The sequence below is a fragment of the Syngnathus floridae genome, chromosome 11 (assembly GCF_059516105.1).
Source record: "Syngnathus floridae isolate MCC-2025c chromosome 11, RoL_Sflo_1.0, whole genome shotgun sequence".
NCBI lineage: Eukaryota > Metazoa > Chordata > Actinopteri > Syngnathiformes > Syngnathidae > Syngnathus > Syngnathus floridae.
The window spans coordinates 8,456,234-8,478,328 of NC_142423.1; the positions used below are offsets into that span (position 1 = coordinate 8,456,234).

The 22,095-nt window shown below is 40.2% G+C and overlaps 2 protein-coding genes and 1 long non-coding RNA gene across 6 annotated transcripts in view; 1 reads left to right on the forward strand and 2 right to left on the reverse strand.

Moving 5' to 3' along the window:
- The window catches only part of LOC148390864 (receptor-type tyrosine-protein phosphatase gamma-like), a 145,545-nt gene extending 145,420 nt beyond the window's left edge, over positions 1–125 (reverse strand). For both annotated transcript variants that reach the window (XM_088389135.1, XM_088389132.1), the window contains exon 1: positions 14–125. The gene's annotated coding sequence lies outside the window, so the exon portion shown is untranslated. The remainder of the gene's footprint in view (positions 1–13) is intronic.
- Positions 10–21,578, forward strand: cfap20dc (CFAP20 domain containing). 3 transcript variants are annotated; one of them, XM_088389144.1, is made up of 18 exons: positions 22–178; positions 318–354; positions 427–516; positions 748–841; positions 1,366–1,438; positions 1,913–2,027; positions 2,106–2,259; positions 2,412–2,558; positions 4,469–4,641; positions 4,723–4,807; positions 5,902–6,021; positions 6,104–6,229; positions 7,775–8,100; positions 11,458–11,940; positions 13,010–13,246; positions 15,401–15,462; positions 19,093–19,187; positions 20,864–21,578. In XM_088389144.1, exons 2-18 carry the CDS (start codon positions 334–336, stop codon positions 20,980–20,982), a joined length of 2,520 nt encoding a protein of 839 aa, XP_088245270.1. In that variant the 5' UTR covers positions 22–178; positions 318–333; the 3' UTR covers positions 20,983–21,578. The 3 variants fall into 3 exon arrangements, with proteins under 3 accessions (XP_088245272.1, XP_088245271.1, XP_088245270.1); XM_088389146.1 differs by lacking the exon at positions 20,864–21,578 and adding an exon at positions 19,246–20,807 and having other exon boundaries at positions 10–354; positions 19,093–19,146; XM_088389145.1 differs by lacking the exon at positions 20,864–21,578 and adding an exon at positions 19,246–20,806 and having other exon boundaries at positions 10–354.
- Positions 11,449–16,933, reverse strand: LOC148390867 (uncharacterized). The gene is made up of 2 exons (XR_015861221.1): positions 16,694–16,933; positions 11,449–11,866 (listed from the first exon to the last, which is right to left on the reverse strand). It is a non-coding gene; the product is annotated as an uncharacterized LOC148390867 (long non-coding RNA).
- Positions 21,579–22,095: the final 517 nt, after the last annotated feature.

Consider the following 22,095-nt stretch of genomic DNA (forward strand, 5'->3'; position numbering starts at 1 on the left):
CTTCACTCTTTACCTTTTCCCAGATGACAAAGAAAACAGGATTATATGCATATAGGAAATGTTCACATTCGCATGAATTATTTATCATTTCTTTTGTCGCCTTTGCAGTCATTGTAAACGGTCACCGATTGGCGCAAGGTCACCTTTAACAACCTCACTGTTCATTGGTTAGTTTGAGGTAACCATGGCGACGAATACGGCGTCGCTGTCAACGGATGTTTATTTACGTGTTCTTTGCGTCTACACGCCCTGAAGTCACGAAATGTCTTGTTGCTAATTATCAGATTAATTAACCAGCTATTTTTCTTTCCACTCAGGTGCCAAGAAGAGGAAATGTTTAAGCACAATTATCAGGTAAACGTTTTTAAAAGTAGTTTTCGTATTGGCATTCTGTCTAAATGGTGGCAGCAATTGTTTGTTTTGCAGGGTGGAGCTGGGGTGGAGGTGTTCAGTGGACAAGGGAAAGATCCCGTGGCCAAGTGGAAACTTTGTGGAGGCCCTTCTGCCATACGAAAAGTGAGAAGAAAATAATATTTTCCAAACAGGTGCAACCGGTTTAGACAAGTATAATTAAACAAACATGATATCCTTGAATTCCTTATTGGAGCCGCATGCAAAGTAACACTCAAATCATAGACTGCGGAGGATGCAGAAAATGAACAGCGCTGAGTGGCACTTAAAGATGTCAGTAACTCTAAAAACGTCTTTCCAAGTTGACATGAACTCATATCACATCTCTTTTTCCAGGAGTACGACAAAGAAGTCAAAGGATTTGTTTACTGTCTGGAGGGTAGCAGTAAGACTGTGAAAATGCAAATGCCAGCAAATGGGAGAATGTCGTGTAAGTTGACAATAACAGCAGGTTTCTGAAAAGTACTGCATAGTTACATCGATATTTTCTGTTGACTCAAAAGATCAGGCAAAATGTGGTGCCAACAAGCATCAAGCGATACACCGCGTATAGTCCAAAATATACTTATTGAAGAGTTTCCTCGCTTTTCTTTATCTTGATCTCTTTTTTTATGCCACCGTAGAAGGGAACCAGCAAAGAGGATAAGAGACATACAATAATATAAACCTTGGTTTGCCAATATAGCAAGCTGCTCAATATACTATGAGTACTACAGCTGATTAAATATCAACTTCATACACATTCAATCTTACATACAACACAATATTTCCACTAATACCAATAAAACACCACTGAGAATTGGGATTTTATTTTATTTATAGTTGTCAAAGCAGCATAGTGGACTGGTTAGCATGTCTACCTCACAATTATGAGGTTCACACTTCTAATCTTAGCTCTGGTAGTCTGTCGACAGTATTTTGCATGCAAATATCTTTCTTATTTTATTTCTTTAGTGGGACTCCTCCAAAGGTTCTTGGCCATTCAAGTGACTATTCCGCAAGGCAAAGACTTTTCTGTGGAGCTTGTGTAAGTTGGTCATGGTTTTTTTTTTTGGTAATGATTTACATGACATTCTTGACAATTAATTGTAGACTTAAAATTCCCTAAAAAAAACCAATTGATAATCTTATCATGGCAAAAAGTTTTTTTTGTTATAACACAAAACTCCCAGTCACATTTTTTTTCCACAAAACTTGACTGCAAGTAAACATTTGACTTTATAACCAATAATAGCCTATTGGGTTTGTTGTTATTTGTTTGCTCTGGAAATGCAAAATAGCCATGCTTGAAATACAATCATGAATACACCCTTTTGATATTTCTCATGCATAGTATTTTTAGACTCAGGTGAAATGTTCTCCTTGGTTTTGCTCTATGCGTGTGTGCTCGCATGCCTCCTCACCCACGTGCGTGTTTGCATGTGTTCGCCACTGATTTCACAGAACTGACTAGCATCATATTTTGCAGCACTGTCTGAATCACAACGTGCCTCTGTTACAGAATAACTGATGTGGGCCACCTGAAACGACGGCTCTACTTATCGACTGTGCATAAAGAGTTGTCCGCCACACTCTGGCATGCAAAACTACCCCTGGCAGGAGTGCAACGTAATATGGTGAGCACTCTTGGACACATTGTCATTATTCTTAGGTGCGCCCCTCAACAAGTGAAGTCCTTTCCCTTCTTGTCTCAGTGGACCACGTTGTTTGTTGACCTTGTGTCCTTCACGGGAGAGTTGTTCAAGGCTGCAGAGTTTTTGTCGCTGGATGGCATCACCCTGTTTGCCAGTTGTAAAGTGCGAAGAATATTTACCATGAAAACGGAGCCGACTGGATTAACAAACTACGGTAAATATTAACAATTGCAGCTGAAATTGAACATGTTGGGACTTCAAATTTTCTTAGCAATATTGTTTCAGAAAATGTTGGTGAAAACCTTTTAGAGAGTTTTGTGAGATTTTGTGTCATACCCCTTACCTCATATTCTTGTTTGAATCTAGATATGTTTTTCAGTAGGGTCAGTGTTGTGGATCAGATCCCGCGAAGCTGCCAATTTCCACCAAACGTTTGCCATGAGTGTCAGCTTCTGAACATGGCAGTCTTGCGGAAGGCCAATTTGAAGACGACTCATGCGAACACCGACGGCGGTAAGCTCTCTAACGATCAGATTCTAAATGGACCGGTCAAGAAAATGTGTTTGGTAAATTGACAGATTGGAAAACGAGTTGCCAAGACATGATTTGTAATTCTGAATCAAATTCAAGTCGATAGATCCGTTCAATGGAATTCATAAGAATCATGCAAATCCATTCGTCTATCTTCCGAACCTCTCATCCTCACGAGAATTGCGGGATACAACTTCAAATAATGCAAAAAAAAAAAAAAAAGTAAAGGAAAACATTGAAACCTCAAATTAGATTGTAGATATTATTAATGGGTAAAATGTATAATAATCAGTCGAGCATGTTGGCATGGAAACTTGTGCTAACACAATGTGGCAAAGGGGAAAGGAAGAAGTGGTACTTCTCCATGAACAAGCATCAATTAAATGGAAGCACTTCAAACTGGGCCAGATCGGTTGTTACGGCAACCATAGGAGGATGATGCACCTCAAGACGATTTTAGTTAATAGTCCAGAGTTCTTTCTACAAAGTGGTTTGCAGTATTATTGCCGATGTGCTGATGTGCATGTCAAGAAAAGTTAAAGAAAAATGTTATTTATATTCTCTCTTCCTAGATGTTTATTTTTCTCCTCATTGTCAAACAGAACAGAAAGTAGGTGCAGCGTTATAGCTCGAATATGAGATTTTTTGTTTGTTTTTTATATGCAGAAAGGTTTATAATTCCATAAATAAAACAATTGGCTGGTTCACCAATGCGGAAGACCACCAAAGTAGAAAATTGGAGCTGCCTTGGCAATGACTCAACTCCTAATTCTCTTACAGTGCAGCTCTTACTTGAATATCTTTTTGTAATTTTCATAATGATAAAAAATAACTTTGATATTGCACCCCTCAGGAGTTTTGCCGAGATGTTTTTGTTTGAAATGCGTAATTACAGTACTTGTATGTGGGATGCATATGGAGAAGTGTCTTCAGATAGAGTGCACTTTGTTTTGCTCCAGTTAAATGGCCGCATCATTTGTACTTCCATTTGCACTGAGTCACTTGTACTTTATTTCCTCCTCATATACAAAGACACGCACCAGTAATCCAGTCCTGCAGCCTCCGTGGCCCTTTTCATCGGTACATATTTATTTGTTCTGACAGCCGTTTCGGTCGTGTTGACGCAAGCGGCGGGGCCCGCAAAAGACATCAGCGACCACCTACAAGAACGAGCTTATCGTGATTAGCATCATTAGCATACCGTTCCCTCATCGCAATTAAAATTAAAGAAGACATCCAGTTAAATGACGACCTCTTTGCCTCATCGCCTTGTCAGGAATTGTTAGGTATGAAGTCGCACTAAATAACCCAAACATCTCAATCCTACGCAAAATAGATTTGATTCAAGGTCGACAAATGTTTTTATTTACACCTCCAGCATTTAGGCGTCTGTCACTGTAGGTTTATGTTGCCCACTTTCTTTCATAAGTTCTCGCCGGCTGCAGTCTTCGTTTGTTTGTATCCATGCACTTTTTTTCAAGATCGCTACACAAACCTCAGACAAGTTTGAAGCTTTGCTTAGAAGACCAAAACATGCTGCCAAAGTAAATGAATCCCCCTGTAGATGTCGATGCTTTTGCGCTGTCAATATTTTGTCCACTTGAACTGTTCTTTATTCCGAAAATCAAATAGGCCGGTCTGAATCCCGCATGATATAAGGCTGGAAAATTGCCACTGGCAGCTTTTTTTTCCCCATTTTTTCAACTTGACTTTCACTGCTTCACCAGATCAATCGTACAACTCCTAGTGTTATCGTCTTTGATCATCATCATGTTCGGCATGAGATTAAGTGCTTATTATTTGCTGCCCCACTTTAAGCCTGAGCACACTTGCTAAATGATAGCTGTTGAAGATCGATAGGCGTCAATAAGTAATGTGACATGTCTGTGAAGGACCTGACCAGCATCCTGCTGCCAGATCAGCCGCTTCTCACAGAAGCAAGCCCCAGGCAGCTCCACACACGGCCTCGGGCTCCAAAGCCGCAGCGCCGGCAACACATGCCGGAAGAAAAGGCGGCCCGGCCGTTAATGGGATGGAAAAAGGCGAACCCTATAATGACAAAACGGTAATACACAAATTCTATCATATGATTCAGACAGCCATGTCGTGATTGTAATTGTTTTTGTTTTTGCAATACATCCCACAGGCACGCTTCAATCCGACACACCCAGAATTTAATGCACAAGTTGGAGATGCAGCAGCATCATCGCACCTTCATCAAGCGGGGAATGGTTAGTTTTGATATCTTGCTGTTATGTCACCTTGACAATATACAGTTAGGCAACCAATACATGTGTAATCAAATATTTCTCTATCAGTGAAGTCAACCTATACACATTACAAAAAAAATTCCCTGATTTCTTGATAACACGGTTGCGGCAAAATACCGGTATCACAAGGATCGATAATTATCGACGTATTTTTCCGATATATTTCTTACTCTGGTGAAGCTCGTTTAAGGGGCAGGTTTGTCTCATGCTGAGCCAATAGCAAGCTGAGTTTTGGTTTGAATAACAACTCGTGGGCTGAAACTCGCTGCGGGCATGTTCCTGCGGCCTTTTGGCCGTCATCCTTCCACCTTGCTCAGCGGCGAGTGTTCATTAATTTCACACTTGATAGGTTGCGAGGCACTCCAGAGACCCAACTATTTGTATACAAAAAAAAATAAAAAAATCAGTTTTCCATGTCCACTTTCAAAATAAATGTTTGTTATTCTGGTTCTAACTTGTTGTGGTGTCGAATTGTAATGCAGCGTAAAAAAGGTTCCCAGAGTGAATTTTGGCGTGTGTGTGTTTTCTTCGGATGCTCCAACGTCCTCCCACGTAAAAACAAACAAAAACCTTATGTTAGGTTAGTTGAAGATTCCAAATTGTCCATAGATGAGAACTGTTATTTGTCTCTGTGCTGTATGATAGACTGAGCAGTCCTCTGCCAAATATCAGCTTGAATCGCCTCCAGCTCACCCGTGAACCTAATAAAGGGACACCATAGAAACTATATGGGTGGATAAACTTCGCATAATATATTACTGAAGAATATTATTTCGGACCTTATCGAAAAAATGCTTACAGAATCCATTTTCAAAACAAACCTTGTCAAGGTCAGCAATTATGGTTCATTGTTACCACTCCCATTAAAATCCCATTAGATTGCCCTTTATTGTCATTTTAGCAGAAAGCAAACAAGTAAAAAAAAAAAAAAATTACAATCGAATCAGTAAAACTAGCTATTGCTGCGAATTAATATAAGACTCGGTGTTGTTGCTATGCTGTTATTTCTTTGTGAATGGTTGATTTCACGGTCTACTGCTATTTATTGTACATAGGAGCACCCTCCAGCTTGCAGCTACCTCCTCCGAGAGGCAAAGTGCTCAACAAGCAACCATTTGAGAGGAGAAAGTCACGAGTCCAAAGTGCAGCAGTAGAGAGGCTCCAAACACTGCTGGGTACACCGCAAAGGCTCGAATGCATATATAAAAGGACCAAACCACTTGTGCTCTGAAATTGCGCTTTATTTTTTTACTCAAGAGCCTGCTCATGACAGCCACAGCAGGAGAAATGAGACCAGAGAGACATACAGCCGTCCATCAAGTGGACTGGAGAGCAGACAAGAAGTTTTGACCCCAAAAGGAATAACGGAGGTCCTAAAAGCAGGTGGGAGAATGTTCAAGCATCATGATGGCACAGAATAAGGACTACTAAAAGACATTTTTGATGAGCTGTCAGTAGCGTAACGTTGAATCCAGACTGCTGTTCTTCCTTTCAGATTCCGGTTTGCTTGAAAATGTTGCCGGAATTTTAATGAGCCTCATTCTAGGTTGCATACATAACTGCTTTTGTTCCACCTTTTTAAATTTTGCATCACCCACGTCGAGGCCCTTTGCTGAGGATTTTTCAGCCAAGCTATTCCCAGTCTTCCGTCACGCGTATCGGGAAGGTCATTGTGCGAACACTGCGACAGGCACGCATTTTCACTAATGTTATTCTACAAAGCAAGAACCCTTTGCGGATAGCTTCGGATTCAAAAAGTCACGTGACAAAATGTGATGCGAAGGAAAAGCATTGGAGATTTTCTTGGATCAAATAATAACTCGTGTCACAAATACCGAATAAGTCAATTTGCCAGTAAATTGAGCCAAGATCAACATTATTTCCCTTGTGATGTTTTATAACATTTTTTATTTCTCGGTGAGATTTTCTCATTTAAAAAGGGTGACCAGGCTCAGAGGAGGATGCAAAACACTGAAGTGTCGTGGTTGACACTAAGGTTTGGGGTTCGAGTCTCAGCAAAGGATGAATATCTGTAATTTATTTTCATAAGTACCTAGTGGTCATGTTCTCTCTCTTTACTTGCGTTGGATTTCTAAAAACCAACATTCAGTGCTTTAAATGGAAAAAAATAAATGCCGGTAATTTTCTTTTTTAGCTGTTGCCGGGTAATTGGGCGGTGGGTAATTGATCATGACATCAAGCCTCCAGCTCACACGATGACCCGAATGAGGACAAGCGCTATAGAAAATGCATAGCTAGAGTTGATAAAAGTTTGATGCCAGGAAAAAAATATTCACATTCTCTGGAGTTTTTAATGCAATGCGATGCATTAACTTGTATCGCAGTCCTCAATTAATTTATTTCTCTGGCCATTTGACTTGGCAGCAGAATCTTTCATTATTCTTATACTCTATTTCTAAGGGAAGAACAATTTCTAGTCTGTAGATGTTCCTCTGGAGCTGCAAGTTCCTTTGGCCAGCCGTGCTCACAGTAGTTAGTTCATTAATGGTAATGTGGCACGTTAAATAAAAGTCAGAGTGACATCTCCCGGGTCCAGGGATTGCCACACAGTGGGCAATTAGAGGAAGCGATTATACTGACGAGAGGTTGAAACGTGCTTGCTCATTCATATCGAGAGGTGCCCCCATGTTTGAGCTCGGGCCCGCTGTGGAGTTTGAGCGCTCGGCGTCTCTCATGTGCACACATGAATGCTTGCAGCTTTTTCTTAAGGTTGGACTTAATTAAATATTACGCTCCCATTTTTCTCGGTCGATCTAGCGGAGTGAACACTCTGTGTTCTAATAGATTGAATCCTCTATTCGAGGCTCTGGGAGTTTTATAATATTCATATTCTATCATTGAATTCTTTTGGTGTTAGGTTTGAGTATTTTGATCGTTTTTCCCATGTCTAATAATCTTTTATCCTAGATGAATGCAGTTTCAGTTCACCAGGCACGAGTTCCATATCGCCCCCAACCACACCGGCGGAGCCTCCCCCCGACTCAAGCCGGCCCGCTTCCTCTCCTGACCCGCAGGTCCAGAGCTGCTGGGAGAGTAATGACGAGGAGCCGGAGCTGCGGCTCGCTCTGCGGGAGGAGGTGTTCATGTTCGCATCCCCGCCTCACTCACCCAAAAGAGGCCAAGGCCGGGGTGAGCGCAAGATGGAGACGAGAGGCCAACAGGTTCAATGCCCAAATGGGACACGCAGTGAGGCTCAACCCGAAGATGATTTCATTGGCAGTGAAAGTGATGAGGTACGCTCACTCTGGGGTGACAAAGGCACCCTCTTCACCTAGATACATTGCTCACTATTGCTTTGACATAAATGACCAGCTGCCTTGAGCTGGACAGTTTGTATCGTGCCGTTTTGATTTTCCTGGCCTATCAATGCAATGGAACGTCCAACGTCAATCAACTATTATGCTAGCAGCATTAGCCTAGTGTCATTTTGTCTTTTTATTTATTCATTTATTTTGTTTGATTTTTGAGGCATAGCTTTAATGACAAATCACAGTTCAATGTAAAATGACATCTCCCACGGTGCACAGTTTGATGTCAAAGTCACAATGCACATTACCACTCAAATTTAACTGTGGGGAATATAGTTCAACTTAAAACGTAGATGGGACTATTATAATCGGACAATGTCATAATGGTTCTAAAATTTATGGTCATTTTCTTTATGCTGAGCAGGGTAATTAAACCATATTGTGGTTAAAGAATGCTGCCTTCAAAGAAATGCTAATTACTTCTTCAAAACTTTATAGTAGGTCTTATAATTCCAATTTAATGGAAAATGATTACCATTTGGCTTACAGTCATACACCCTACAGTGGAAAAGAAAATCAATGTTTTAACTTGTACGCAGCTCCACGGTCATACGCGCATTTCAAACTAAACATTCCAGCATTATGGCAAAAGCGATTGCGTGTGTTGCGATGAAAAATAATTGTTTTGTTTGGCACTTAGCAGCATTAGCCAAACTACTTTGTGTCGGTGAACATTGAAAGACATTTGAATTCTTAGCCTTAATTTGGAGAGGAGGGGGGGGCACTACTTTAGCAAATTCTATTCATTAAGGAGTAGTTAGCTCGGTGGCTCTAAACCAAATTGGGTGCACTTACTGAGAGCCACTCTTGTATTTTTTGTGTTTTCTTTTCAAGTTAAGTCAAAAAGCACATCTGAAAATCGCTGTACAATAGATATTTCTATATTCATAATTTGCAAAGGGGCTAACTGTGGCGCAAAGTGAGTGCTTATTATTATTATCATTCTTATTATTATTAATGTTATTTGGCAAGCAACACCTACCGAATAGCATTAAGTGCTATTTGCAATCTGATTAGAAGTCATCAACCATTTTTTAAAATTACATTTGTGTTTCCTCATTAAGAACTTTTGTTTATAAAATTACTTCAAATTTATATTTATATACAAAACATTTTAATCAAATCATTATCACAGATTTTTTTTTTTAAACAATACATAGAATACCCGATTGCAAAACATGACTTAATCATTGCAGTGCGCCGAGCTTTTCATGTTCTTGAGCTGCCAACATGGTAGCGAAAGCACGCACAATTTATCTGACACACGTTGGCTTAATTTAGATTTTCACTCATTCCTGACAGCCTGCTCGTTTCTTCACTCATCTTTCAAGGTGTTGCATCAGATCCGTGCGATTCTTTTGAACCACTTGTTCTTAAACACAGAGAAATATTAAAAGCAGCAAACATTTTGCTTGTGATCTATACCTGTATACAGTTGTTCTCGAACAAATGCCGTATGATTTTACTGAAATGCAATCGTGAAAGAAAAAGAAACAGAACAATAGCGTATATTAACATGGCGCCAACAGATTGCAAAGCAATATGGTCACAATACTAGTCATTAATTGTTGTTTACTGGCTTGCGCTTGAAGTAGAATGATGAAGGATGGAAAGAAGGAGAAAGCAAATAACATATGGCGCTGATAAGCTTTAAGGGATTTAAGCGCTCAAAGGGCTTATTATAACCTTTCACCTCAGAATAAAGCCCGCCGCAAATGAAGCCGGGCCGAGGGAAGGAACGGAGACTCTCGGCTCTCTGGGAGCTTTGTGTTTATTTCCGGAGAAGTAACGACCGTATTTAACGACTTCACGTCTTGAGATTTGCTGCTTACGATTGTCACTTTTTTTTTTTCCCCTCCCATTCAAAACTGGCACAAACTAGTCTGGAGGGATGCCGCTTATTATAGTGTATTCTTAACAATACCCCGTCTGTCAACTGCACGGCACCATTATGCTTAATGTATTAGTCAATGTGAGGAACAGTATATACTCAAGTAATAAGTTCCTCGCTGATCTCAGCACTTTTGCAAAGTAATCATCTGTGCCTTTTTCTTTTAACTGTGCTATATATTCACACGTACACCAACCTGCCACGACATTATGACCTCTTGCACAGTCTAATGAGCTCCAATACAGAATCTGTATCAATAGCGTGTTGACAAAATGATAATCCTCAACTTTGATTGACACATTCAAAGGGGAAGGACGTTTGCGGTAAGATTATTATTGTAGTTTATTTTTTGCGGTGCTGCTGAATTGAACTGCAGCATACATTATTCCGGTGACCTCATTTAGCTATGTGACGGAATTAATAAAAAAATGCAATTTTCTACAGTTTAAAAATTGTCATCTGCACTTAGCTGTATGTTGCTGGCCTGGAACCTTAAAAAGAACCCAACAAAGTCGGCATTCCAGCGTGCATGAGGAGGAATTCACATTTCTAAAGCTATGACTCAGCAAATAGTTTTCATTCATCACAAACTTAAATAATAATTGAATGCTCCAGAACAGAACGGTAGCCATGATGGTTAAAAGCAAATATATGTTATATGACCATTGAATTTATTTCAGAGCAATGCTAGACACGATAGTCAACATTGGAAAAAAAGAAAAAATGAGCAAATCTACACTGTACATATATCCAGCTCTATTCAGTCTTAATGAGAAAAAACTCACCTCAGGCGCAAGCTGTAGTCCACAACATCCTATAATGGATTGTGTTTGACATCAGTGTTGTTATATGTTGTATTATGGCAGATACATTTATGTCTGAATAGCCGTGAAAAATTCTCCCCTCCCCCTTGGTTCAGCCTACAGCTATAGAGTCTATTTACTTGTACAACACTGTGGTAAATAAAAATCAACAGCAGTCAATGTGCATTTGTTACGCGAGAAAGAAAATTTCTTACAATGTAAAACCGTGACTGCTTCACACTAGCCAATGTTGTGTCCAAACTCAGCGAGGCTTCGGCTCACTATAGTGACCTTGAAAAACAGCACAACGAGATGGTTCAACAAGAGCCAGTGTTTCTTAAACGCTGTCAGCCCTTTTCCTCCTATACACACCACGCTAAATAAACAAATAAATAAATGAATAAATGAATACGTCGCTGTTGTTGAAAGTCTGAATTCAAATAAATAAATAAATAGATAAAATTGAATAAATAAATAAATGAATAAATAAATAAATAAATATCAATATTGAAAGTCTGGATTCTTAAAATACAAAAATCTATGTCATTGGCAATGACTGAGTTAACCTAATTTGTGTTCTTCTTCCAGGAAAAGAGCGACTCTGCATTCCCACAGCTAACAATAAATGCAGACTCCACTCCTGATATTTCCCAATATCTTGATCCAAATTTGGAACTGAAAGTCCAGCCTGAGGATCAAAGCACTGAGCAAACATCAGTCGAAGATCTTTGTCCAGTTGCCAGTGAAATGCAACTGCAGTCTCCTTACGTCAATCCGGGTAAAACTGTTCGCATACCTTCCGGTACTCGTCGTTGGCCTTTTGGTACCAGAGAGGAGCAAAGGTGTGGGTCGGGAGACGCAGAAACAGAACATCAGGCTGTGGAATGGACCAACCCGGTTGAGACTGGTCGCATAGCTTCCGGTACCCGTCGTTGGCCTTTTGGTACCAGAGAGGATGAGAGGTGTGGGTCGGGTGATGCAGAAGTAGAACATCAGGCTGTGGAGTGGACCAACAGCGTGTCACTGTCAAGGAGTTGTCTTCAAGAGATCTCCATGCATGACCCGCTCAAGGTAAGGTCATCTTGAAGGAGCCAAACGTCATCTGAACAGTTTAAATGTGGGTCACGCCAAGATGCCAATGCCCAGGAAACAATATGTTGCAGATTTACTGGTGTTTTTAGTTTTTATTCCAGACTAACTTTGATTTGTGGCCCAGGAAATTGTGTTCCATTGCCGAGCGTAAATCGAACTCACCTTGCAGATAAAATAAACGGCCCGATAGTAAAACGAACGGTATAAGTATTTCAATATTTTACATTCCATTCCAAACAGGATGTTCACAGGGCTAGATGAAATGATGCTATAAACCATGAAACACAATGTATCCCCGTCTTTTTTTTTTTTCTTTCCCATTGCCAGTTCAGCCTGATCCTGTGAATTTATATTGGCACATTATTTGGGCTTATACTGAGGAGAGCCGCTCAGGAAAGACAAAGCAGTCCGAGGCTTGTAAAGCAATGAGGGTAGGATAATGTGTTGATTTTATTTTAAGGATTGTAAAGTCATGAAGGAAGGGATCAGACTATATGGTGTGATCACGAGCTCTAGGCGGCAATCCAAGATATCAGCATAGTCAGCTGGAGTGACGGTGAGGCCTGAAGGGGTGATGTGTTTCACGGCTGTTTTCTTCCCGAGTGTACACAAGAGTGTTGCGACATATCTTCGCATCCCCATCGTCATGGCTGTAGCGGCTGACTTCTGATTTGTGGCAGCTCTTGACAGGCGGCGTGCGGTGACGCCTTTGACTGAAAGGTTGTCATAGGAATGTGACGTGTTTGAATTCCGTCGTCCCTAGGCCTCGGTTTATTATTTATGAGAATTAATTCACCACTCAACACCGGGGCAGAGTCAGCCTCGTTTTGTACTATTCTCCCAAATGATTAGATGGCCCTATGAAAGAAAAAAAAAAATACAAAAAGACATTTTTGCCTTTGACATTTGAGTTTTTGTAGTCTGCTTCTGTATGAGATTCACACAACATTGAAAGCTTTGCAGAATTATGTTGACAGAATGCAAAGCCGTTTCATTTGGACTGTGTCAGTCTGCATAAGTGATTTGTTTTGGGGAAATTATTTCAAAGGAAGAAGACAACACAATCCAGCCTGCTGATTCTGGTGATTGGCACACAAAGCCGGTCGGCAGTCTACAATTGCACGACGGGGATGACGATGAGCTCCAGATGCTTGCGAGTCTAAAAAGGGAGCAGGAGGAAGACGAATACAAAGCCTCGGGCCTCACTGCGTCTCAAATCCACCAGTGTAACGTCAACATGAGCCTGAGCAGCGAGGACGCCTCTACCTGGACGCACATCTCCACGGTTGGTACAAGCTTCTACTCTGCTACTTTAATCCCGCTAAGCATCCACAGTCGTAATGACGACTACACTGACCCTCAACCTCCCATCTGGAATCATTTCACTGACCGCTGCTGACCCGCACGCTTGCTCATTTCCATTTCAAGCTCCTCATCCACAGCACAGCAAAGTCCTCACACACCCCTTCCTCTGGTGTGTTTCCTGCATTACAAAAGATTATGGAGATAGAAACGCATTAATTGGGCCTCTTACCGCTTTAAAAGATACACAATAGCCACCATTTCCCTGCACGGGTAGAAATTATTTAGGTCATTTTAAAATCATCCCCCTATGGTCGTTTTAGAATTCAAAGATGGTTTGAGGTTGTTGAAGGTCATTTGGATCTATTGTCAATTAGCATAAGCACATTGCACTTTGGAATGAAGAGTGCAGCCTCGGCTGGTCCCAAATGGCTCCTCCGTATGATCCCCGGTGAATGTGGTCATTATAGATGCTAATTTTATGAGCCTGTTACCATTTCACTAGATGCTGCAGGTATCCCGATAGTGGTTGAGATCCAGGTAGAGCATATTTCGTAGCTGTGGGACTGACCCTGTTTTGGGACAGCGCCATTAAATGCATTTGAGTCTGTTTCCGATGTGAACCAGATCTGACTTGACTTTGATGTTGTTGTATTTACCCGCCCAGGGCCACCAACTAAGGCTCGCCATGTTTCAAATAACAGTGAAGCATGCCTTTCCATAACTCAATAAAGACAGTATATGCCGATGTCAGACCTTAAACAAATATGTCTGGCAATAGTAATGTCCTCATTTGAAACCCCGGCAGTGCACCCGGTTCTACCAGAGCAAACGCTCAAGGTCTAATTTGGGGTGCAGACTTGGCTTATATTCAGAAGGCTGAGCTCTTGGCACTTGGAAACACAAGGGCAGAAAACAATATGCTCCTCCATGATGTGGAAATCACTGATAGAATGAATGGGAATCTTTTTTTTTTCCCTAAGAAGTTGCTAATTTTATATTTTAGTGCACCAGATGAAAAAGGTGTGGCTTCAATTATCATTTACGTTACTACGTGCAAAAGAAATTCACACAAAAAACTTGATCACATTTCCTGTAAAATATAATTCTAATATATTCATTATCATGCTGTTGTATTATGATTCATATCACTAGCAAAACTATTGTGCTTAGATTCCCACCCCAAGTTCAACCAAAACTCTTTTTATTTTCAAATTAATTTTTCTACTTACTCATCATTTTTTCTTTTTTTTTTTAGCATCTGCCCTTTTCCAAAAAGACCTTCTCAAGGAAGCTCTTTGAAATAAACCGTCTGGCGAGTCAGATTACCCAAATCATATCCCCCTAATAGTTCCTACGCATCCCCTTTTCAGGATACTCGTCTTCATCAGTACATAATACCGGTCCAATTCCGCAGGGTACCATTTGAGAACAGTACACATAGTTAAATAAGGCACCGGAGCATGCTGATAAATTCAATAGACTCAAGCGTTGTGAGGACTCCGAACCTCAGTTTGACTACTTTTACATCACAGTTGTGCAATGTAAGAGCCTTTGCGCCACCACAAGGCTAAAATAGCCTCCCGGGGTAATCATATGCGCCTTTGCTTGGCCGAGATGAAGAAGGTAATGTGTTATTATTTCATGTAGGGGATGAGTATGTCTGATACTGGAATAGAAAGGGGTTTTATTTTTCCCACTATTCGCATCAAAATTTTGCACCCATGTCGAGCGTCTCTATTTGTCTCATCTGCGATACAGGATGTAATCTCGCACGCTGAGATTGTATTGCATCCATTTGCCAGCAGGCCACTGTGAGAATAGTTTTTGTGGTTGGGGAGTTTTTGGTTGTCGCAATATTGCCTGCTTGTTTTTCTTGACTTACTTTCGAATAACATGATAATACTGGAATTATTTTCTTCCTTATCAGAATTTACCGTATTTTTCGGATTATATATTGCATCGGATTATAACGTGCACATTCAGGGAAACAACAATACAGCAAATTAGTTAATTGAACTTCATTTGACATCCATACATAAATTAAAAGATTGTAAGTGTGCCTTATAGGCCAAAAGAATACAGTGAGAATAATTCTGAGGGAAATGTTAAATTTCTTCTTCTTTTTTTTATTCAGCCAGATAATCAGGGTCACCACTACCAGAAGGAAATGAACCCACTCCAGTGCTCAAAATCCAGGTAAGCAAACCATCAAAATGTATTCAAGTATATACTCATGGTAAAATTGTCTATTGATATGCATAGTTTCTTCGTAAATAGTATATAGATCTTAAAATGTTACAATTGTATTGTACCAATTTCCGCTGGTGCAACAACTGCACTTTGCTCCTGAAATTATACAACACAACTTGCGCAGAGCAGATGAAAAATCATGCAGATAAATCGATTCCCCCGCCTTGATGGGATCTGTAATTGTGTTTCATTGCATCCACGTAAAACAATGAAATGAAACACATGATAAGCGACTGCAGAATTAAGGCTAAATGTCAGCTGTCAGATGCAGACGGAGGCTCATCTCCCTCACAGATGAGTGCAAATAAATTCCTTTTGTGTGTTTTTCTTCTCCCTTAACTGCTGTTTGAGTTTTCTCACAAGTGCACATTACTCCGTATTTCCTTTGTATTTTCTTTTGTGCCTGTCAGACCAAATCACTGGCAACTATAATGGCATTTAAATAATAATAGAAATCACATTTTGCTTTCAGAGTTCTAAGAAATCCCAAAATTTGAGTTGCACATAGTCCGTAAGGCTAGTGTGGCAAAGAAAATGTTTGTTGAGAAGGGAAGATGAATTTTCAGATTTCACCTTATTTTGATTTGCACCAATTCAAATGATTATTATTGATTATGATCAGTATTATTAGTGATTATTTTACTGTGACAACATTCTTTTTGTTTTTAAGAAACACAGGATTAAGATGTTTTTGTTTTGTTCCTACAAAATGGACTTTGCCCAATTTTGTATTTGAGTCGAGACACAACCATAACAGAATTCCAAACTCATAATTAAAGTAAAAATTTGTATAAAAAAACCAACACTTTTTTAGCCATGAATAATCAAATAATAACCGTTAACACAAACCAGAGAACAAGCCTTATCTTTACCCCTGCAGTTGAACCTATTATTGTTGCCTAGAGATGTTTATTATGATTTCTTTTTTTTTTCAACATAGAATTCAATTTCACTACATTTTTGTTGATGATATTTCCATTCATTTCAGTTGGGAACGATAATAGAAGTGATTGATTAGTCACAGAACAAATTAAACTTCTATCTCAAGGCACCACTGTCATAGATAGGAGAAATTTCTCTGTGTTTTCCCAGCTTCTGTTTCCACACCGTTGCCCCGTGACCTGTATAATAATACCCAGAAGCCGAGCCTGAAGAGACCTGCTGGGTTCTAGCTCACCTTCCCGAAGCCGGGACCATGTTCTTCCTCAGGCCACAAATTAGTTATTGAAATGGAATCATATGCTGGTTGCACTCCGTTCGTCCTCGATTACTGTCTGCACAGCAACGCGCTCAAAGCTGCTTTTAATTCCGTACGTTCCGGCTTAACAATAGCAGCGTATTAGTAGTGCAAGAATAGATGGAGACCCGGCTTTGTGCTTTTGTCCCTCGTCCTATCTGGCCACATCTAACGGCACACGTGACATGTTACAAAAGAATACAAAGGGATTGCATCATGGGCAAATTCAAGTGCCTTCAAGAAAATACTTTTGATTTATTGATGAAAAGCAGCGCAATGATATATAGGCTTTCAGCTTAGGCGAGTTTCCTCAGCATATTTCCTGACTTATTTGTCTCCAGGTTGTTTGAATTCCCAGTGGAGCCGGGATTCTCTTCGCCGCATTGAATATTTGTTATTGACAAGTACCTCAAACACCTTCCAGTCGACTTGTTGTTTGGCTTTTACTCTGAAGTAGGCCTTGATTTACATATTGATGAAAAGCCTCCGTGGTTGCTTTTTATTCTTTTAGGTGTTGAATGCTGACACTGCTACCGTTGAGATCTGTCACGTGGGGTTTTTGGAGCGTCCTGCAAGGCATCGTCTCTGAGGAGAACAGTTTTGCAGAGAGTTGAAGTACTCCTGTTGCCGTGTTTAGTGTTGCCAGAGAGTTTTTTCTAATACATGCCTTAAACGCCTCTTCACATTCTCTTCTTGTGTCGGATTTTTGAAAGTAATTGCCAGGGTGATAAAGAGAGTGTGGCCTTGATGTCGTTTCATTTAGAGAGATTTGGAAGAGCTTAATGTCAATAATCACTGCCAAGTCCCAATGGACAATTTCAAGTCCAATTTTCAGTTTTGTTCGCGGAATCGGCCACTGACACGGCTGAGTAAGACGCGGACAGATTTAGAGCATAATTACACACATGGAGAGATGTATTCTCATTGGACACTTCATTAGGTACATTCATACAATCTATCACAGTGTTTGCCAAACCCTCAGCTCAAGTCGATAACCTCCCCTAGGATAAAGATCATAATATATTTTTTTAATAACCGTTGCTTGCGTTTTGGTTAAATATTCACTTTCGTACTATTAGAATCAGTTCCTGGGTTTTTTGCAGCCACCTCCATTTAAGACGATAAATATTTCGCACGTAAATTGCCATTATGTGATACAGTTCCACTACAGTCCTGTAGATGGCGATAATTATAGCTACCAATGCAAAGCCAATGCAAACTGGATTTGGTGACTCCAATGCAAGCAGACTGTGGCAGCAAGAATTTATTGTGTGCTCGTCACATACAAAGCAAAAAACATTCAAAACATCAAATCAGCTCTTTATTGAGGTAATCATTTGATTGACAACACTTTTTTTTTTTAAATTATAGTCACTGTCCTGGTGTATGAAATTGAATGGTGCGAAATGTTCTTTGTGTATTTTTAGTGCATTGAATTGATTGTAACTGAACAGTTCTGGCCCTGAGAAGAAAATTACTTGGATGAATGAGAATATTGTCAGGCACTTTTCTTTCAAGGCATTTGTCGTAAACACAAGTAAAGAAACAAACAAAGTGTTCAAGTATTGTCAATTCAAGCATTATTATCCGCCACTGCAGGTCTCGTATTAGATCTTATTATATTGTGTTATCGAAGCCGGCAACTCAAGATCTGGAGTCAATAAGTTGTTGTACTCGTTTTCCTCCATCCTGTTTTTTAAGTTTATGCAAACACGCAGTAGATCAAAATGAGCGACACCGCCCCTCCTTGCTGTTGTTGCTGATGAGATGGATGTTTGATTTGCCCGCAGCCAGATGAATATTAAAACATACAGAGGTTATCGTTTCCTCATTAAAGATGCTATGATGTGCTTTTATGAGATGCTTTGTCCAGAGGCAAAAGATGTAAATGGGTGATTATGCAACTGATGTGAATTATGTTTCAAAAGATTAATCTCTGCCGCGCTGCCAAGTCACATTTCCTCTGGAGACGCGTTGTGTTGAAACACTGTGCGGTGACTTATGTATAATTGAAACCTGGGAGAGTACGCTTGCATGGAAAAAGAAGTCACAGAAGACGGGCAAGGTTGAGAAGAGCTATCTGGGTCAGAATGTTGTCATCTTAAAGTCGCAGTGCGAGTCAGGGCGGAATAAATGATAGTTGGGCTAACGCGGCGAAGCTAATGTTGGAGGCCCAAGGACAGCGGAGTACCGGTTAGGCCCCGGGACGGTGCACGATGATGGGGCCTTTATTGTTAACATGTCATAGAGGCAATTCGAATGTGCCCAGCACTCCGCAGCGATGAAGACTGGAATGGCACATCTTGTCATGGCTGTATTCCTTTATGGTCTTTTCCCAGGGACTGGATGGATGAGCTCAGCCCCCGCATTCTGCCTCCAAGCAGCAAGAGAAGGTCAGACAACACAAGTAACCGTCATGAGGATCTAATCAGAGGTACGGTAAACCTTAAGGTTGATCGTTCTGCACTCGTCACTCCTTTATGTCCGTCCAGGTCAGGGAGACGACGCGTCATTTACGTCCCCCATCACGTGAACTAATGGAAGAAAGCTCTCAAGACACTAAACAGGGCAGCGTAGCGTGATGGGAATGGACACGTGAACTGTAATTACGAGAAAAAAAAAAAAAAACACAAGAGTGAAGCTCTCTGTCCTGTGTAGGTCAAAACAGACGGGGCTCATTACAGGTCTTTACCCACCTCCCCCTCCCCCCCAGACACACCGACAAGGTTAATTGATGAAACCTTTCCAGTTTACAACATCGTTTTTTTTAAACCTCTTACACAATGTGTCTCATAATTAGTTTTCATTATCGTCACCCAACTTCTGATAAGATAAAATGTTCCACCCGGAGCCTTCCATAACCTTTTTAGCATTTAACTGCCTGTCAATTTAACAGCCAAATTGGTGTGCTTTAAAGTAGTGAGGATTACAGGGGGGGGGCAGCGCTCTTAACGTCTTCGTAAGGTGCTCGTCACTCGGCGCGTCTCAACTCTTGATTGATGAGTAGCAAGATGGCAGAAAATTTTTAAATCCACCTGAGTCTGAAGGTCATCCCACATGACTCTTGCTTTATTCCACCTGGGAGAGTCTACTCGCCTTCTTATCGCCGAAACGTGCCCGGAAATTTTGGCTACATTTATACACTCAATATGGAGGCTTTGAGCACAACTCCACTCCATTCACATCGGTTCATCGTTCGCGTCCTGTGTTTTTTGGGGGAGGGAGGGGTCATATTTTTATGGGTTTTACATGATACCAGAGATACGTACACTAATTTTATTGAATATTCGACGACTAATCGTTCATCAAATGAATCAACAGTTTTGATAAGCAATGAATCAGTTGAATACTTTTTAATTGAAAATGGTCAAATTAAGTATATATAAAGATTCTGTCATCATTCATGAGAGCCGACTGATGTTTGCACTGAATCAAAATTAACATTAATCAGCATTTTGGCGTATTTTCTGACATGATTTGTGAAATTTCCACATTGTCAATTTGAAATCACGAGATGTTTTTGAATAAAGGGATAAAAATGTAAACTTTTTTTTCTTCCAATAAATCAAACTCATCGTTTAATCGACGCAATAACAGCCAGATTAATCAGTTATTAAAAGAATCGTTAGTTCTGATCCTACAATATGATTATTGCCATGCCGTAGAAGAAAACAGCTGATTATGTTCACTGCAAATAAATCTTTCCTTCTAATTCATTAGTTGGCATTGTTGAAATGTTTTTGCTACAGCTTTACAGTTGCCTTTATATTTTGGCATCAGTCGTAGTGCACCACTTACTCTTAATAGGAAGGGGGTGTCTATTTGATGTGCTGTTTTTTCACTTACACTATTTGGCTGCATAAGTGAGATTAAATAATACAGTTGAAGCATCTCAGTAGGATGCCGTGTGGTTCTACACCACAGCAACCTGCAAACTTAATAATGAATGCATTGTTAAATTTCAACGCCTGTGCTATGATGTGGAGGCTAATGTTGCGGGCGGTGGGCATGTTGACTGGATTGTTTAGTGGGCTCTTTTTTATTCATTACTTTGAGAATTACATCTTTGGAAAAAAAAACTTGCTGAGTGATATTCTCGCTTCACCGCAGGAGGGGACGAGTCTGCAAACGAAGAGGAGATGGAAGACGAGTACTTAAATCTGCTCTATGATCCTTGCCTCAACTGCTATTTTGATCCAGAGACGGGGAAGTACTATGAACTAGCTTGACTCAAAGCTTGTGAGATTCTGACTCAATTAATAAGAGGACATTGACAGCTGATGAATGGCAGCAGAGTTGTGTTATTGATCAGCAATGAATACCCTGCTGGCAAGGAGCTTTTCATGTTGCCGCGTTTTGTTTTTATGCTGGTAACTAACGACGTCACCAGTGGTCTTGTTAGCATGTAAAGGGAGCAAAATGAAAGCTTTTTTTTTTTTGCGGCAGCTGTTCATTTTATTAGCACATCTGCTGGTAAAATCCCTTTTCGGGAAGCCTTGGCTATAGGTTTAATTGTAAGCTATCTGAAAGAACATCCTGCAAAGTCATTTTGTAAATTCAAATTCTGATTTGGATTCATTTGATCGTGTTCCTTTTATTCCTCATTTGTGTGAAACAGTCAAAGATGTGCTGAATGAATTTCCACTTTAGAAATGCAACTTATGTGGCTTTGCTGAATGTAAAAATTAATTTTAAAATAATTAACCAATATTCTGTAATAAATATGTGAAATATTATAAAACTATCCTCTGTGTTTATTGCATTTACTGAATATGCAGATTTTTTTCTCTCTGTTTTAGCTAAATAATAAACCCGTCAACAATGAGTTTTCAATGGAACTTTTTTCATTATTACTGAAATGAGACATAAATGTGGATTGCATATCTGTCAGACAGTTCTGAGGTTCTGGGTTCAATCTAATCCCAGGGGAAGGCTGGAACCGATATTTTAAGAGACAGACTTGCCAACAAGGGCCACTCTGGTGCCCCATTTAAGAAAAAAAGAGAGATTGCAATATAACACACTTTGTTGCAATTCATCTCCTGTGTTTCATCCCATTAAAACTTTGTTGAGGTCATACAGAAGGCAATAAGATCCTCTACTGTTATCTGGGTTAAGATGAATTTTTGTCTCATTTATAATTACAGATAGATGTAAGGTACATAATCTAAAAAGGGGGGGTGGCGCTTGGCGTGGATCTAAAGGGGCCCAATTCTGCTGCGTGTTTACCAGCTCGAAGTGTGTCTCATCACGAGCAGTTTGTCTGAGCGGTAAGTGACATAATGAGAGCAGCCGGGGCCAAGGAAAATAATCATTTGCTTGTGTACAGCAAGTCATTCTGA

Excerpts from the sequence above, each read along its gene's own strand:
- cfap20dc (XM_088389144.1), top strand. The coding sequence starts at position 334 with ATGTTTAAGCACAATTATCAG. Across the intron at positions 8,101-11,457 it reads TTGGCAGTGAAAGTGATGAG|GAAAAGAGCGACTCTGCATT; the intron begins GTACGCTCACTC and ends TTCTTCTTCCAG. Across the intron at positions 19,188-20,863 it reads TCATGAGGATCTAATCAGAG|GAGGGGACGAGTCTGCAAAC; the intron begins GTACGGTAAACC and ends GCTTCACCGCAG.